At 48.8% G+C, this 19016-nt stretch overlaps 1 protein-coding gene across 1 annotated transcript in view; it reads right to left on the reverse strand.

Moving 5' to 3' along the window:
• Positions 1-15153, reverse strand: part of GAB2 (GRB2 associated binding protein 2) — a 110978-nt gene extending 95825 nt beyond the window's left edge. The window contains exon 1 of the mRNA XM_083170217.1: positions 14785-15153. Within this exon, the coding sequence (XP_083026343.1) occupies positions 14785-14898 (114 nt within the window). The 5' untranslated portion in view covers positions 14899-15153. The remainder of the gene's footprint in view (positions 1-14784) is intronic.
• Between the last annotated feature and the right edge of the window lie 3863 nt (positions 15154-19016).

A 19016-nucleotide genomic window follows, 5' to 3' on the forward strand; every position in this document is an offset into this window, starting at 1 on the left:
TATATATATATATATATATATATATATATATATAGATAGATAGATAGATAGATAGATACACACTCAATAATAATAATAATACAAAAGTACTATATCCCACAAGCATGACAAGGCATGCCGCAATGTATCTCCATGGCAATCACACTTCTGAAATCAAACTGTCCACTTAAGGTGCGTACACACGGGGCAATATGATCGCTGGCAATATATTGCTAGCAATACATTGCTCAGCAATCATATAGCCCCGTGTCCCGTTTTCATCTGCGACCAGAGATGGTCGCAGATCAAAATTTAAACACTGCTGGGTGAAGAGGCAGGGGATGTCGCTGGTCGGAGGAGCATGTTCCTCCGACCAGCGACCCTTCAGGGGCTGAAAACGGGAGCGTGCACCCGGCGATTTATCGCTGGTGCACACTCCAATCACTGGCAATATGGTCGCTCAGCGACCGTATTCCCAGCGATTTCAGCCCCTATCGCCCCCGTGTGTACACAGCGTTAGGAAGCAACACTGATTGACAATCAATTTCACATGCTGTTGTGCAAATGGAATAGACAACAGGTGGAAATTCAAAGATAGAGGTAAGTTTGAGGTTAAAGTGCGCTAGAACGGCTGCCTTGTGGGGGTGATATAGATGGAGTAGTGACCCTATCACTACAGGGAGACAGAATGCAGAAAAGAAATATCAATATCTCCTCCACTAGCGCCGAACCATACGTTCCTGGAAATAAAGGAACGATCCTCTTCTCCAATTTAGGGAAGACTGGTAAATAAATACTGTACGCCCCTTATAGGGTATAGGAGAAGAGGATCCTACTTACCCTATAAGGGGCGTACGGTATTTATTTACCAGTCTTCCCTAAATTGGAGAAGAGGACCGTTCCTTTATTTCCAGGAACGTATGGTTCGGCGCTAGTGGAGGAGATATTGATATTTCGGTACTTATGTAGTATCTGGGCGCCCGATTTTTTGATTGTATGCCTTAACTTAAGGCATACAATCAGTGCGATGCGATGACCCGATTTTCCCATAGGATTCAATGTTAAAATGGACTGAGTCCATTTTAACATGGAATTCAATGGGAAAAAGGGGTCCTTTTCATACCCCTACTATCCAAGTGGGCATGAAGTTGGATATAAACCTGTGGCGAGCGTAGCGAGCCACCGAGCCCGAAGCGCGGCGAGCGAAGCGAGCCCCGCGAGGGGACGGTATTCTGTGTCCCCTCGCGGGGCTCGCTACGCTTCGGGCTCGGTGGCTCGCTATGCTCGCCACAGGTTTATATCCAACTCCATGCCCACTTGGATAGTGGGGCAAGGAACAGGACCCCTTTTTCCCATTGAATTCTATGTTAAAATGGACTCAGACCATTTTAACATTGAATCCTATGGAAAAATCGGGTCCATCGCATCGCATCGCATCCGATTTGGTCGCATGCGATGCGATGCGCCCGATCCGACCCGATTTCTAAATCGGGCGCCCAGATACTACATAAGTACCGATATTTCTTTTCAACAGGTGGAAATTGGCAATTAGCAAGACACCCCCAATAAAGGAGATGTTCTGCAGGTGGTGACCACAGACCACTTCTCAGCTCCTGTGCTTTCTGGCTGATGTTTCGGTCACTTTTGAAAGCTGGCGGTGCTTTCACTCTAGTGGTAGCATGAGACGGAGTCTACAACCCACACAAGTGGCTCAGGTAGTGCAGCTCATCCAGGATGGCACATCAATGCAAGCTGTGGCAAGAAGGTTTGCTGTGTCTGTCAGCCAGTGGCATAACTAATAATTCTGCGCCCCCACCGCCGAAAATGCAGGGGGGCGCTCCCCCTAGGGTAGATAAATCCCCCCGCCCGCCACCCCTGTGCGGCCGTTACATCAGTCGTACACATGTGCTGCCAGTGTACGGGAGCTGGGGAGCGCGGAGGGGAGCCGGGGAGTGCGCAGGGGAGCCGGGGTGCGGGGGTTGTTGTGCGGTGGCAGGGGGGGGGGGGGGGGGGGAGGGGTTTACCTCCTGCCACATCCGACCGTCTGCGCCTGGTTCTCCCGGCTGCTGCTGTTACTGAGAAGTGACACTTGGAAAATGGCTACCCCCATACAGCAGACGAAAAACTGTCTGCAGTATGGGGGCAGCCATTTTCCGAGTGTTTATTTTTGTATTAGCAGCGCTGCAGCAGTAGCCGGGAGAGCTGGAACCGGCACAGGCGCTGGCAGCAGAAGGCGGTGAGTAAATAATAATAGTCCCGCAGCCCCCCGGCGCCCATACCCTGTCAGCGCCTCCCCGCCACCGTGGGGGCTGCGGGGCTATAGTTACGCCACTGCTGTTAGCGTAGTGTCCAGAGTATGGAGGCGCTACCAGGAGACAGGCCAGTACATCAGGAGACGTGGAGGAGGCCGTAGGAGGGCAACAACCCAGCAGCAGGGCTGCTACCTCCGTCTTTGTACAAGGAGGAACAGGAGGAGCACTGCCAGAGCCCTGCAATTGAACGGTCAGAAACAGACTCCATGAGGGTGGTATGAGGCCCGACGTCCACAGGTGGGGGTAGTGCTTACAGCTCAACACCGTGCAGGACGTTTGGCATTTGCCAGAGAACACCAAGATTGGCAAATTCGCCACTGGCGCCCTGTGCTCTTCACAGATGAAAGCAGGTTCACACTGAGCACATGTGACAGACATGACAGTCTGAGCAGTGTATGTATAAATAAAGATAGAAATATCTTCTGTTTATAGGGCACAATAAGTATTCCGTAGGGCCATACAAGAGGATGCAATAGACAACAGGATACAGACTAATACAAACAGTGGGTCTATGTACTAAGCCTTGAAGGGCCGCCAACATACAGCTGTTGGTACAGCTGTCAAATGTGCTGCCCAGGGCCTCTAGTAGGCCCTGGGCAGCACATTTTGCCCACCGCAAACCCCCCTCCCCCCCCGACTGCCTCCGCTGTGCTGCCTGCTTCTTCAATGCAGGATGCCGGCGACCACAAGCTCTGATTGGCTCACCAGCCGGTGCTGCTTTTTAATTGGCCCACAGGCGTCCTGCACTGAAGAAGCCTGTGCATCGGGACCTGCGGCAGGAGTCCGGCGGTAAGTGAAGGGAGGGGGGGGGGGGTGAGATGGGGAGGGGGCGGTAAATCAGTCCTAGGCCCCAAAATTTCTAGTGGCAGCCCTGAAGCCTTGGATGGAGATAAAGGCCCTAATTCAGGTTTGCTCGGTAAGCAGCGGACATCGCTGCTTACTGGGCACCTGAGACGCCACCCGGCCGAATCCCCACCCCCTCGGTAACATGCGAGGGGATGTGTACGAGAACACATCCCCTCGCATGCAGCAGCTCGCGGACCACCAAATGATTTCTCCTGTATTCTCCTCCACAAATAAAAGTCTCAACTGACTTCATGAGTGCTAAGATGACAGGTAGTTGGAGACTACATGTGGGTGGTTCTGGGGGGCGGGGCTAGGCTAATTGTGTCATTACGCCCACCTCCTATTGTTAAGATGACATGAATAGTGCATATTTGCATAGGGGGTGGGGCAAAATGGTGCAATTACCATAGAAACGCGTATCTATGCCCCACCCCCCAGCTCTGGAGGAAGAGCTACTGCAGTCCGGGCCGGTGCCACCACTAGGCAGGACTAGGCATTTGCCTAGGGTGCCGGCCACTGGAGGGTGGTACTGAACCGCCGTGGTACCATAGAGAGGTACCAGAAAGCAGGGAGCGGGGAGCAGGTGAGTATGTAATCCCCCTCCCCGACCCCCATCCCACCCGTTAATTAATGCTGCCCCCACGCCGCCCGCCTCCTGCTTCCTGCTCCCCGCTGGGGGGATTGCAGCGCGGCAGTATCGCCCGCACACCCCCCGTGCCATATCGTACCCGCCGAACCCGAGACCCCCCCTCCTTGCCGTACCGCACCCGCCGTACCCAAACCCCTCCCCCCCGTGCTGCAGTCTCGTCCGCACCATCCGGGCGGCGGGCGGCACGGGGGGTTTTGCCTGGGGCGGGCGGGGGGCTTGCCCCGGCCCTGACTGCAGTGTGAATAACAGTGCATAGGACAAGGCATATCCCACTAGGACAATGAACCTAACGATGCAGCAAAGGCAACAGTGGCTTCAATTCAGAAAATATAATTATTGATTGGGCTGGAATGGGCGAGTCACAGCTCGGACATTAGTCCCATGCTCCAAAGGCGTCTTCACCAAATACGCTGCAAAAATGCCCAAGGGGGGGGTGTGAGTACTTTGACCAGCAAGGATACATATTCTATATTCTGCAGGAGCTGCGTCACTCAGAGCATCGATTGTAACACACACCTCTATGCCTGACACAAGAGATGCAATCAGGGGAGAGATAACGGAGCATCTTATGTCATCCTGCAATACGACGTTCTCCGACTGCACAGGGACGTTCACGCTGAGTTCTGTCGCACGGAGGGAAAAAAATGGCATTGATCCCTCTCCCACAGCCAAGCAGGCAACACAAGCCAAGTTCTCAGCAGGGAGTAGGATCACCTTGCAAAAGGGTTTAAGTTCTATCCTCCGTAGAGATCCGTATATCGGCGCACAGTCATAGTTGCGATTTAGGGAGACGCGCGTTCTCACTACAGCAACATGACTCCTATAAACACGATATTTTGTCACCAGTGATATTGTAGAATTAGGTCTCTTTAAATATCATCTAAGTGATGCAATATTTGTGAAACGCGCAGTTACAGTTGGCCGGCTATCAACGGATGGCTTACTGCTGTCAAGGGAACCGTTCCTTGGCTAAATTAAATTGGAGCTTAATCTCAATCAATATAATTAATTAGCAAAACTGATCAAATTGAAAAAAATCTGTTCAGGAACTTGAGACGTTTCATACTATTTGCCCAGAAACGCGTTTCACTACAAGTTGGTTGCAGCAAACTAATAACTTGCTTGCTTTAGTGTTAGTGTTCATTCTAGCATCCGCCATCTTTGAAAACCCATGCAATTCCTGTTCCCTGCCTGTGGTGTCGCTGTCTGCTGTGGTGTTTCTAGCACAGGTCTGGTTTGTATATCAGTGCTGATATAATGACCACACTGTGCTAGAAGCACTAGAGCAGACAGCGACACCCCAGGCAGGGAAGAGGAATTGCATGGGTTTTCAAAGATAACGGGTGCTAGAATAAACACTATGCTAGGAATAGGTATAGATAGTTCCATGTGTTCTGGGTGTGGATTGGCTGTACCCTTTTTAATGTTGATTCAAGCAAATCGGTGCAAACCCTCCCCACAAGCCTCCTTAGCCATATCCTAAAGGGCCACACCCATAAATAATTAATTCACTGGTAAATAAGCCAGATGCAGCGACAGAGGATTGTTCGCTCTAGGGCGCACCATGACTCCGCCCACGTGCTGGAAGGAAACCATGTGATAGATATGTATCACATGCTCCGACAGTATAGGATAGGCGACAGCATGATTAACTGTGGGAAAGTAGGGAGAAGGCAGCAAACACGGGTTCTGGTCAGAACGTTGACACCAAATTTTCTGTGTGTGTAAAGTTTAGGGTCAGTGCAAGGTTAAGGGTAAAGGCCCCCATACACTACCACGAGAGATCGGCCCAAATCGGGTGAGTGTGATGTCCCCTCAGGTCCGATGCGCGGTCCCGGGATGCAGGTCTGACCTCCGACCCTCCTCCCGATGCCAGGGAACAGGTGTATCCATCATATGTGAAAGGACCGCATGTGATGTATCGTATGCGACCCTGATGCCCGGGAAGGTCCTGGGCGGCGCGCAGCGGATCGGCTGGCCGTACACTGCTGAGAGAGATCGCAGTGGTGTATGGCCAGCTTCAGAGATAGGGCTAAGCTAAAATGAACAAATAACCCCCGGGTCCTGGATAACAAGGCAGTGGAATCGGGGACATGGGAAGAAGGTCCACCAAAATCTGGGTCAAAATCGCAGATGTGTGATCCGGGTTTTTGCTGGAAAAACAGTATACAGTAACTGGGGAAATATACAGCTCGGAGCTGCTCATTGGCCTACATGTATTTCTTTTGTAGTATTATAGTTGCTCACACCGAGAACCCGTAGGGGGGAAATTACTATCTACATTTACATAAAAGTAAACGAACACTAAAGCACAAAATCCAAAGCACTAAGAGAAACTAGATCCGGGTTTTTACAGCATTTTGGGATGCACTAAAGCCCCACTGTCGGGTTACCGTGCCTATGGGCTTCTTACTGCGACCCAAGCAGCCACCCCCTCCTCACCTGAGTCCAGCCAGCACACTGCTGTGCTGCCCGGACCAGTGACCTCTTGCTCCTTAGCCCCACATCCCCTTCTTGGTGCAGGGAGGATGAGACAGAGCCTGCCCTCCGCAGCAGCCGGGTAAGAGAGGAGGGGGAGCCGCTGGGGACACGCTGCCATCGCCGGGCGCATTTCAAAGGACAGCTCTTAACGCAAGAGTTGTCCATTCCGATAACTATCGCATATGTTAGTACATATGCGGTAGCCGGCGATGTGCGGCAGAGAGGGGCTGCGGATGTTAGTACATCCCGCCCAGTATCTGATATATTAAAATATATATAGAATATTAAAAAATGGTGTATTATATTATAAGGGATCATTAAGGGGGGGATACATGCTACAAGAGCCAGAGTTGTGTGCAATATTGGGCGTGTGATAGCAATCATTTTATAAACCCATTTTAATCCAAGGCAAATTAAAAGTATTCCTCTAAGAACAAACTACTTTAATTAAAGATGAGAAAATGCGTCTGATACCAGCAGAACAAAGGAATCTCTCTCTCCAATCATGTGCTTATCCCTAGATGACCTGCCATCCAATAACGTATTCACAGGTTTACAGACAATACTACCCCCTTATGTAGGTACTCTGACCAAAAGTCCAGTTATTGGGGGTTCGGGAGGGTGTCAGGCATTGCGCATGATCAAAATCCATCAGAGAACGTGTCTGAATCAGGAGTGATTTCGGTGGGTGCGGCGCAAACCATCTTTCCCAGCGAGAATTGGCGCGGCGCGCCCTTCCGTCCGTAGATAAAACTGTCAAATTTGATTATTTTTAAGGATGTTAAAGCAGCAACGAGATCTCTAATACTAGTTTCAGACCGCAAATGCCGTGTCGCACACGGGATTAGGACACGGGTTCCATTCCCAGAGCAACACGGCAATGCGGTCTGAAAGTTCCGACACGGCATATTGCCGAGTCGGTGACGTCACAGGGGGCGGAGCTGGGCGGCGGCGCGTCATCGGGGGCTCTGGAGGAGGCAGTACTTGGAGCTGACAGTGCTGCCTCCTCCATACTGTGAACGGGACACGGGTCGCTCGACCCAGGCACCCGTTCACACTGCACTTGACACGGGTCATAGCCGTGTTCAACGCTGGTCATTACCAGGGTTGAACACCCGTGTTGCTTGACCCGTGGTGGCCTTTTCAGACCGCACCTTGACCCGTGTTGGGGCCGCAAGAACACGGCAATAACCCGGGTCTAGAGTGCGGTCTGAAAGCGGTATAACTTGGTAATTGAGGAACGTTTTCCTACTTTTTTGGACATGGCCTGCATGAGGTGTTCACACATAATGGACCACTGATACCACATATATTTTACTACAGTTATGCTATAATTAAAGACAATCATAAAGGTCAGTAACAAAATCTGTCAGGAACAAAGCTTTAAAAATTGGGCTTGGGCTAGACCCAATACAGGCAGTACGAAGACCAGGCGATAGGGATATTTAGTGCATTGTTTTTCACAAATCAGAGAAACCTAATTGAGAAATTAAATCTATACCCAGCATCAGTCCATTCAAAGGTGTAACTACCATAGGTGCAAGGGGTGCAGCTGCTATGGGGCCCAGAGCTGAAGGTGGCCCATCTTTCCTGTCTAAGTAATATGTTTTACATACATTTATCACCATCAGTTGCTAAATAGGGGGCCCTTACAAACTTTTGCTATGGGGCCCACGAATATCTAGTTACGCCCCTGAGTTCATTAATAAGAGAAGTGTAGATTATTCGGCTAAAATAAGAATATATTAATCTGTAGCTATTACAGCTATTCACCCAATGAAGCCTCTCATTGGTGCCTGTTCCTTGCAGCCATTTTTCCGGGCTTTTGTCATTTGCCTCACAGTCCCACTTCGACCAATGAGAAGCCATAATAACAGAGTGAAGATTCCAATTGGTTCCCCCTGGACAAAGGACTTAAGTAAGACCGGGGGCGAAACTGTTCCAGCATGCAGTTCCAGTGAGGCCAAACACAGTTCATGGTAACAATATGGCAGCAGCAAGGCTGTACCTGCTTATGATCTCCGTGAAATTTCTTAATACAACATTGTCAAGGTTTCCAATGCATTCTCTTCTAAAAATGTTATTAATCTTGTTTATAACATACTGTATAATGATTTTTAAATTTATCGCAGTGTCATGTGACTACCATGGAATTCAGTCACATGATGTGGTATGCAGAGAGGCTTTGGAATGTTTGCCAGATCTCTGTGAGAGATGCGCAAAATACCTGCTAAAAAAATCCAACGTTGCTCATATTTGTTATATAAATTCAAAGAAAAAAATGTTACGTGACAAAAGATGATATTTCATATATAAGGTAACGGTAAAGGTCATTATGGTGGGTAAAAATGTTTTCGCGGTACTCTTTACCTAGAAGGGCGCCCGTCGCGGGCATCGCGGGTACATTTATGTGCGGCCGCGACGCGACCGACGCGATGCCCGCGATTTCCCATTGAAACCAATGTTAAACTTTGAAATCGTGTCGGTCGCGTCGCGGCCGCACATAAATGTACCCGCGATGCCCGCGACGCGATGCTCCCGATTTCCCATAGGAATCAATGTTAAAAGGCGCGATGGACCCGATTTTACTGTTAAATGGCTCAATCCACCCGATTTGGCCATAGGAATCAATGTTAAATGGGCCACAGAGCCCATTAACCCTTAAATGCCCCCACAAATTTTTAACGCCACCCCACGATCCACGCCAACCCGAAGCGTGGCGAGCGCAGCGAGCCCGCGAGGGGCAGCGGTACGCGTCCTCCGACCTTTTCATGCCCTACTATCCACTAGGGCGTGGTGTGAGAATATAATAGTGTGGCGAGCGCAGCGAGCCACGGAGCCCGAAGCGTGGCGAGCGCAGCGAGCCCCGCGAGGGGACGCGGATACCTTCACAGTTATGCGCGTCCCCTCGCGGGCTTCACAGGTGTCCGTGTCGACGCGGACACCTGTGAAGCCCGCGAGGGGACGCGTCTACCTGTGAAGGTATCCGCGTCCGCTCGCCACGCTTCGGGCTCGGTGGCTCGCTGCGCTCGCCACACTATTATATTCTCACACCACGCCCTAGTGGATAGTAGGGCATGAAAAGGTCGGAGGACGCGTACCGCTGCGCTCGCCACGCTTCGGGTTGGCGTGGATCGTGGGGTGGCGTTTAACATTTGGGGGGACATTTAAGGGTTAATTTGGCCTATTTGGCCCCAAATCGGGTCCATTGAGGCATTTAACAGTAAAATCGCGGTCAATCAGCTGTTTTAACATTGTTCCCTATGGGAAAATCGCGGTGATCGCGGTCATCGCGGGCATCGCGGTCATCCCGATTTACCCGCGATGCCCGCGATCACCGCGATTTTTACCCCCGATCACCGCGATTTCAATCGCTGGCGCCCTTCTAGGTAAAGAGTACCGTTTTCGCACCTATTTTGACAAATTCACTTGGCACTCAAAGGGTTAATGTACAATTTCTCCCCTACTGTACTGTTCCCCACCCCACTCTGCCTTCACCTGACTTGAAGGAAATGGTGTGTGTGTGTGTATATAGGTAAAGGTGCGTACACACTGGCGAATCGATTGAACAGACGATATATCGATGCGCCATCGGTCGGTGTGTACGAGCGATGTATCTGTGAATGGCGTTGTTCACAGGTATATCACGTCGACTCTGCAACACAGCTGATGTCCGATATCTAGAGATCATCATCATGGTGGCGATCCAACGACTGCCCGTACAGCTGCAACGGTAGCCGCAGGTGATTGACAGCCAATGGGTGGGTGCATGCAAATGGACCCGCCCACTTGTGATGTCAGTTCTGACGAATCGGGTAGTGTGAATGGAGAAGATGCTGCTTGATCTGTCTGTGGACATATCTGCAGATCAATGATATAATGATATAAGTGTGTACCCAGCTTAATGTGTGGGGTGTCAAGAGATCTCTTGCAACCTCCAGTTATTTTTGAGAACGAGATAAAGAATTCGTAGATGGACAGCTTGGAATAAGGAATCAGATGCATGGTTCAAAATAATTACCTCTCTTGCTATTTAACGAAAACATAAAATCTATGTGTGATTTCTGCTTTACAGTGATTTAACCACATTTATTTAATAATATTGGCCCTGCTGATTTCACTTTGCTGAGCGTGCAAATAATAAGTGACTAATCCATTGTCACGGACACGTGGCTGTGTTTAATATTTAATACTGCCATATGTTTTCAGCAGGCTGAGCACTTGGAAACTCCTTTTCTAAATTTATAGACATCCAATAAATTCTGGATTGCACCGGATTAATTCTTGTTCCAATAAAGCACGCGGCCTGTGTCTCAGGCGCGGCGTGTGAATACGACCCAAATGCGGAATGAATGCCCCCCTGCAGGCACACGCACGCAACTAGCTCTGGGGGAAAAAAAAACAGTTGTTGCCGAACAAATATCCAGTGGCCACACATATAAACTGAACTGAATGATAAATGGTACTCCAGCCACATGACAGGAGCTGATTGGCTGGAGCACCATTTATCATACGCTATGAGTTTTAGCCTTCATAACGAGATTCATCACTCGTTGATAAATGAAACCTTATGTACTAAGACTTGGGGGTGAATTTAATTAAGTTTCTAAGGGCCCAGATGTATCAAGCTACAAAAACCGATCAAATGGAAAGTGATAAACAGCCAGCCAACCAGCTCCTAACTGCCATGTTACTATGTGGTTTTGAAAAATGACAGGTAGGAGTTGGCTGGCTGGTTTTTGTATCACTCTCAACTTTATCACATTTTAAAGCTGGATACGTCTGGCTCTAAAAATTCAGGTGATAAGGCACCAGCCAATCAGCTGTGTTTAGAAAATAACAGTTAGGAGTTGATTGGCTGATGCGTTATCACCTTCCACTTTATCACTTCATTTTCACAACTTTATCACATCTGCCCCAGACCCCATAATCAGGACCATAAAAATTCTTCCAATCCAAACAATCCAATCCAAATCGCCATGAATGGACACATCCCGAAGAGCACAACGTATCATGATTGCCATTAAATCCAGAACTATTATTCTTGTGCTGGTTGTATAGTGCCAGTGGCTTCATTATGCAAATGAGAACCTGAGGAGACAATGTAACAAAGACATGCAGCACCTGACATTAGTTACGTTCCCCAAAACCGACAGTACCGACTCATCCTCTGTAAAACATAACCCTGGTTTGCTCAACAATTTAACAATCATTTGATTGTCAGCCTGCAAACCGAACACATGACAATGAACACCACTTGCTCGATCACAAAGCAGGTGACCACCAACCGGTGAGGTGCATGCTGGGACTCTGGTACCACTCTGGTACCATCAGATGTTCCACACACCGGCATGATTCCACCTGGCAACAGTACAAAGTGTAATTCTCGCATGCCATGTACACCCCAGGGCATGCCCGAGGCCTCTCGTACTTAAGTTTTGCTCTGTGCCACATGCCAGCCTATAAACTACACCATGCTGGGTACCCATTTAACCCTGTCACTCCTGCAGAGGGGAATGCAAATGAGGCTCTAGCAGAATACAGGCCCCAGGCGTCCAGTCATCTCCCAGCAATGCCTGGCAATCCCAGCCCTGAGCACGTTGGAGGATGAGCACGCTGCTGCCATTCCCACTTATATCAAACCGCGCCAAAGGTCGCGCACTAGTCGGTTCAGGTCAAAGCAACGCCTTCAGCCCCAGTAAATAACTGCATCCCATGCCAATGGAAAAGAGGAAACTTCTGCAGAGTGTGACAGAGAGGATCTAGGCCACCAGCAGCATGTGTGCCAGGCTCGCCAGCTGGGTGACGTTGGACTATAAGTCGCAGTAGTCCCTGCCAGGGTGGGGATCACTGGGCCCCGCAGTCACTGTCTGTCCCGGCGGGTATTATTCCTGGTGCATCCCTGGTCCACCCTCTGCTGCTGTGCAGTATCCCCACTGTCCCCTCCCAGACCTTATAATCCATCGCAGCACAGACACTAGCGTTGCTCCCGCAGAACTGGCACACAAGGTGTTACCTCCCCCCATGATCTTACAAATACTCCTATCATGTCAGAGGCAGCGAGAAACCTCCTCCCAGCCAGTGAGCAATGGGTTAATAATAGTGACAGCAGCTCAAACAATTCAACTTGTCCAACTTGTTGTGTAGAAACTGTCCATTTACATAGCTGGGAGCACACAAGGGGGGGACTGTACAACACAAGGCATGGGGACAACGACTGTATAATACAAGGCATGGGGGCACTGTACAACACAAGGCATGGGGACAACGACTGTATAATACAAGGCATGGGGGCACTGTACAACACAAGGCATGGGGACAACGACTGTATAATACAAGGCATGGGGGCACTGTACAACACAAGGCATGGGGACAATGACTGTATAATACAAGGCATGGGGGCACTGTACAACACAAGGCATGGGGACAATGACTGTATAATACAAGGCATGGGGGCACTGTACAACACAAGGCATGGGGACAACGACTGTATAATACAAGGCATGGGGCACTGTACAACTGTACAACACAAGGCATGGGGACAACGACTGTATAATACAAGGCATGGGAGCACTGTACAACACAAGGCATGGGGACAACGACTGTATAATACAAGGCATGGGGGGCACTGTACAACACAAGGCATGGGGAAACGACTGTATAATACAAGGCATGGGGGGCACTGTACAACATAAGGCATGGGGACAACGACTGTATAATACAAGGCATGGGGGCACTGTACAACATAAGGCATGGGAGGGGGACTGTATAACACACTGCATGGGGGGCCTGTACAGCACAAGGCATGGGAGGGGGACTGTATAACACACTGCATGGGGGGCCTGTACAACACAAGGCATGGGAGGGGGGCCTGTACAACACAAGGCATGGGAGGGGGGTTGTATAACACACTGCATGAGGGGCCTGTACAACACAAGGCATGGGAGGGAGACTGTATAACACACTGCATGGGGGGCCTGTACTGCACAAGGCATGGGAGGGGGACTGTATAACACACTGCATGGGGGGCCTGTACAACACAAGGCATGGGAGGGGGCTGTATAACACACTGCATGGGGGGCCTGTACAACACAAGGCATGGGAGGGGGCTGTATAACACACTGCATGGGGGGCCTGTACAAGGCATGGGAGGGGGCTGTATAACACACTGCATGAGGGGCCTGTACAACACAAGGCATGGGAGGGAGACTGTATAACACACTGCATGGGGGGCCTGTACAACACAAGGCATGGGAGGGGGCTGTATAACACACTGCATGAGGGGCCTGTACAACACAAGGCATGAGAGGGAGACTGTATAACACACTGCATGGGGGGCCTGTACAACACAAGGCATGGGAGAGAGACTGTATAACACACTGCATGGGGGGCCTGTACAACACAAGGCATGGGGGGGGACTGTATAACACAAGGCATGGGGGGATACTGTATAACACAAGGCATGGGGGGCACTGTACAATACATGGTATGGGGGGGGGGGCACTGTACAACGCAAGGCTGGGACACCGTACAACACAAGGCATAGAGGGCAGTGTACAACACAAGGCATGGGGGGGGGGGGGGCACTGTATAACACAAGGCATGGGGGGCACTGTATAACACAAGGCATAGAGGGCAGTGTACAACACAAGGCATGGGGACAGTGTATCACACAAGGCATGGGGGGCAGTGTATTACACAAGGCATGGGGGGGCAGTGTATAACACAAGGCATGGGGCAGTGTATAACAGCATGGGGGGCAGTGTATAACAGCATGGGGGGCAGTGTATAACACAAGGCATGGGGCAGTGTATAACAGCATGGGGGCAGTGTATAACACAAGGCATGGGGTGCAGTGTACAACACAAGGCATGGGGGGCAGTGTATTACACAAGGCATGGGGGGCAGTGTATTACACAAGGCATGGGGGGCAGTGTATAACACAAGGCATGGGGCAGTGTATAACAGCATGGGGGGCAGTGTATAACACAAGGCATGGGGCAGTGTATAACAGCATGGGGGGCAGTGTACAACACAAGGCTGGGACACTGCATAGGGTATAATAGCTTTAATAACAATTCCAAACTACATGTCTGAGGGGAGAACCCCACCCGGGACTTAATACATCGGGTGCTGGATGATGAATGGCCAAGGCTGCAGGAGCCGGCACTGGAGGGGTTAAGGGATGCAGGTGTTACAATGTAACAGTGTGACAGGTGCAGCTCAGCAATCTCCCACCTGGACCTCCCCCACCCCAGCACACACACACAGAGCCCAGACACAAGGAGTGCTGCTGGATGCACCCTACACAACAGCCCCAGGCACAAAGAGGAGCGGTGCACCAGTGCCCAGCACTGCCATGCCCAGCATCAGGCAGTGGCACAATGCACAGCAGCTCCCAGCATGGTGATGCCTAGTGATTAGCACCCTGGCACTGGCACAGTGATCAGCACTAGACCCGGGCACAATAATGACCAGCTCCAATGATCAGCATCAGGCATTGGCATCGGTACTTACATATCTCCGCAACTTTTTCTCAGGTGGGGATTTCCTCAGCCACCCACAATGGACCACTTCTCCTTCACTCATCCTGCGGGGTAGTAAGGGCACCGTTGTGTCCCAATCTGTCATTCAAGGGTGATCCCTCCTTATCTGTCAGTCCAAGATCATTGGAAGGAAGGGGGGGGCGGATAGGACTGAAGTTGAGAAGCGGATGAGTGTTGTCCAGGCCAGTGCTGGGGGGTGCAGGCAGGCACAGTGCTGGGGGGCTGGGGGGTGCAGCCAGGCACAGTTCCCCCTCTGTGTCTGCAGACAGTAAAGTCACTGTTTCCCCTTCATCTTCCTGAGCTGTCTCCTGTGCTCTCAGCCACAGCTGCTGCTGCTGCTGCTGCCTAGGAAGCAGGAAACTGCAGCCTGTATGTTCCCAGGCTGGCCACACCTATCCAGCAGCACCACAGTGGGCACGGCCAGGGGCTGGACTGCTGCTGACCCTACACCGCTGCCTGCTACATAGTACTACACAACCGATACAAAGTACACAAAGATACAGCTCATGGATGGGTCACATACAGTGTCTGATTGCACGGTGCCCTGAATGGTACTGCATCTGCACAGCAGGTCCAGCATTGCCATGTGTCTGTTGTTATGTGTGTGCTCAGTACAACTTCACCTGTCATTCCAGTAATCAGCGTGTACAGCTATAACTACTATTATATCCTGTGTGCTCAGTGTCACATTCTCAGTATCTGTGTTATGTGTGTGCTCAGTACAACTTCACCTGTCATTCCAGTAATCAGCGTGTACAGCTATTACTACTATTTATATCCTGTATGCTCAGTGTCACATTCTCAGTATCTCTGTTATGTGTGTGCTCAGTACAACTTCATCTGTCATTCCAGTAATCAGCGTGTACAGCTATAACTACTATTTATATCCTGTATGCTCCTCAGCGTGTACAGCTATAACTACTATTTATATCCTGTATGCTGTGTCACATTCTCAGTATCTCTGTGTTATGTGTGTGCTCAGTACAACTTCTCCTGTCATTCCAGTAATCAGCGTGTACAGCTATAACTACTATTATATCCTGTATGCTCAGTGTCACATTCTCAGTATCTCTGTGTTATGTGTGTGCTCAGTACAACTTCACCTGTCATTCCAGTAATCAGCGTGTATATTTATATCCTGTATGATCAGTGTCACATTCTCAGTATCTCTGTGTTATGTGTGTGCTCAGTACAACTTCATCTGTCAATCCAGTAATCAGCGTGTACAGCTATTAATACTATTTATGTCCTGTATGCTCAGTGTCACATTCTCAGTATCTCTGTGTGATATGTGTGTGCTCAGTATAACTTCCCCTCTAATTCCAGTAATCAGCGTGTACAGCTATATAACTACTATTATATCCTGTGTGCTCAGTGTCACATTCTCAGTATCTGTGTTATGTGGGTGCTCAGTACAACTTCACCTGTCATTCCAGTAATCAGCGTGTACAGCTATAACTACTATTTATATCATGTATGATCAGTGTCACATTCTCAGTATATCTGTGTGTTGTGTGTGCTCAGTACAACTTCACCTGCCATTCCAGTAATCAGCGTGTACAGCTATAACTACTATTTATATCATGTATGATCAGTGTCACATTCTTAGTATCTCTGTGTTATGTGTGTGCTCAGTACAACTTCACCTGTCATTCTCATTAGAGAATTTACTTTAGAGAGTGAACCAGAATCAGGCCCTCGGTGTGTACAGTTGCATCTACTTCTTGTATGCCAGGTCACGGTGTAATATTCTCAGTATCTGCACAGTGCTACTTCCCATGCCTTTCTAATAGTCAGCATCCGTTCTTATTTAATATCTATGTACAGATTTCACAGCCATTCTAAAAGGACCTGTCCTTATGTGTATGTATGCACAGCTGTATCTACAATTTCTTATGTTTTGTATGCTAATCTTAAATTCTCAGTATCTGCTTGTTTAATATATGTACACGGTACAACTTCAGAATATATAGAGTTGTACCTACTATGTACAATACTGGACATCATTTTGTCAGTATCTGCTCAGTATAACTTCCCATTTTATTTGATCACTCTCAGGTTCTGTGTATTATTCTCAACATGTGCTCATATTGGGGGTTATTCTGATTCACTCGGAAAGGCACAATCCCACTGCAGGTGGGACTGATGTAACATGTGCAGAGAGCGTTAGATTTGGATGGGGCGTGTACTTCAAACCGATATCTATGTTACAGTGTAAAAATAAAGCAGCCAGTATTTACCCTGCACAGAAACAATAAAACACAGAAATCTCTCTGCACATGTTACATCAGCCCCACCTGCAGTGCACATGGTTTTGTCCATTAGAGAGTGATTGTGCCTTTCTGAGTTAATCAGAATACACCCCCAATATGTGCACAGTACAACTTCACTTGTCATTCTAATAGCCAGCATTTGTGCTTATTCTCAGTATCAGCTTGTAATATTTATGTGCACAGTACAACTTCACATCAGCATCTATCCGTATTGTGTATGTGGGTACCGCCACATCTAGTATTTTGCATGCAAAGTAATACTCTTGTGTACTTGCACATGTAATGTATGCGCACAGTACAACTTCATGCCATTCTAACAGCATCTGTTATTCTATATGTATGTACATATATGTCCGTCTTCCGACTGCCAGGATTCTGACTTCAATGTACAGAATAATGGGCTAGTTAATTTGGGACAGGTTTATGGGGTTGTTGAATTCATGGGATGTGTGCTTGTAGGCTTGGTTGTAGTGTGTGGAACTTACAGTCTAATACGTTTTACACAGGTGCTCACCAGAGATCCCATACACAGGTGCTCACCAGAGATCCCATACACAGGTGCTCACCAGAGATCCCATACACAGGTGCTCACCAGAGATCCCATAATCCAGATCATGTAACCCAATCACCTTCCGGCAGGATTTTGAACATTTGGAGATGGCCATCGATGGTGAAAATGCAATTAGCCATTAATGGTAGGTATTAAACTATATAATGGTGAACCATCGATGAGCTTTATACCTAGAATAGACCTTGGCCATCAGACCAATATGCTACCGATGTTTTCTCAACATGGGCCACAGCCATCGATGGTATATCAGTGCCACACCATTGATGCCAAAACTCTTTCCATCTATAACTTTTACTTATAACCTTTTACATTTATGTGTTGGCATTTTACACTTGCTTATTCTTATTTTGATTGGTAGATGTGGCTAACTCATGGTGGGCATGAAGGATCCGCGAGGGGAATGTAATCAGGGAGCCCCACTAAGGGGCGTGGCCAGTTCCTTGAAGGGGTGTGTCCATCTGACCAGAGAGCAATGGGCAGCCATTGTAGTAGCTCTATATAGTATAGTATATACTAGTCAGTGGATCAGCTTATGCCTGATGGGTCACGGCTGTTTCTGTGGCATGAGGGAAACTAATCAATATGAAGCAGATGGTTCTATTATGTAGGATGACTGGAGAATCTCTTACACTGGAGATGGGATTTTTCCTCCACAGAACCTGACAAGCAACTTTCTTAATTCTGCGCTACCACCTACGTTGAAGATTTGACTAAAGCCCTAAGGGCTGCAACATGCAGCTGATTCCCCAGGGGCTCCGTCGGTGGATTCTGTAAATGAAGAAAACATTGGAGTTGACCAAATATTATACTGCTTTTACACCAAATTCCCGGGTCAGACCTGGTATTTGGAACACGGTTCCAAATTGGATCAGACCCAGGATTCACATCATCTCCAAGCCATGGGACCCCAGCCTCTGTATGTGACACCGCACACAGACATCCATTCACCTTCACTCTGGGGGTATAAGTCATAGGTTCCACTCAATGAAGGTTGAAATACATTGGGTTGACCAATGACGGTCAACATGGCTAAGGGTCGACAGTTGATAGGCAAGACCTGGGTACATTTATATAATATGTCAGTATTAGGGATGTTCGGGACCCATCTGATGGGGTTACTGTGACGTCGTAGGTTGGCGTCAACATTTAATCAGTATCGACATGTTGAATGTCCGTACGATGAACATAGTGACAGTTCACTGTCGACGGTAACATGTCGACCTCATATACTGAACTTGCGGCTTCTTATATTATACCTCTATTACCCCTACATAGATAGGAACATGGAGTTCTCCAGGAATATTCGAATGATTAATATTTACTGAAAGTCAATTTTAAATCTAAAATCGATGTTTTGGG

Source organism: Crinia signifera, chromosome 2 (genome assembly GCF_055691185.1).
Source record: "Crinia signifera chromosome 2, ASM5569118v1, whole genome shotgun sequence".
In the NCBI taxonomy this organism is placed as follows: Eukaryota; Metazoa; Chordata; class Amphibia; order Anura; family Myobatrachidae; genus Crinia; species Crinia signifera.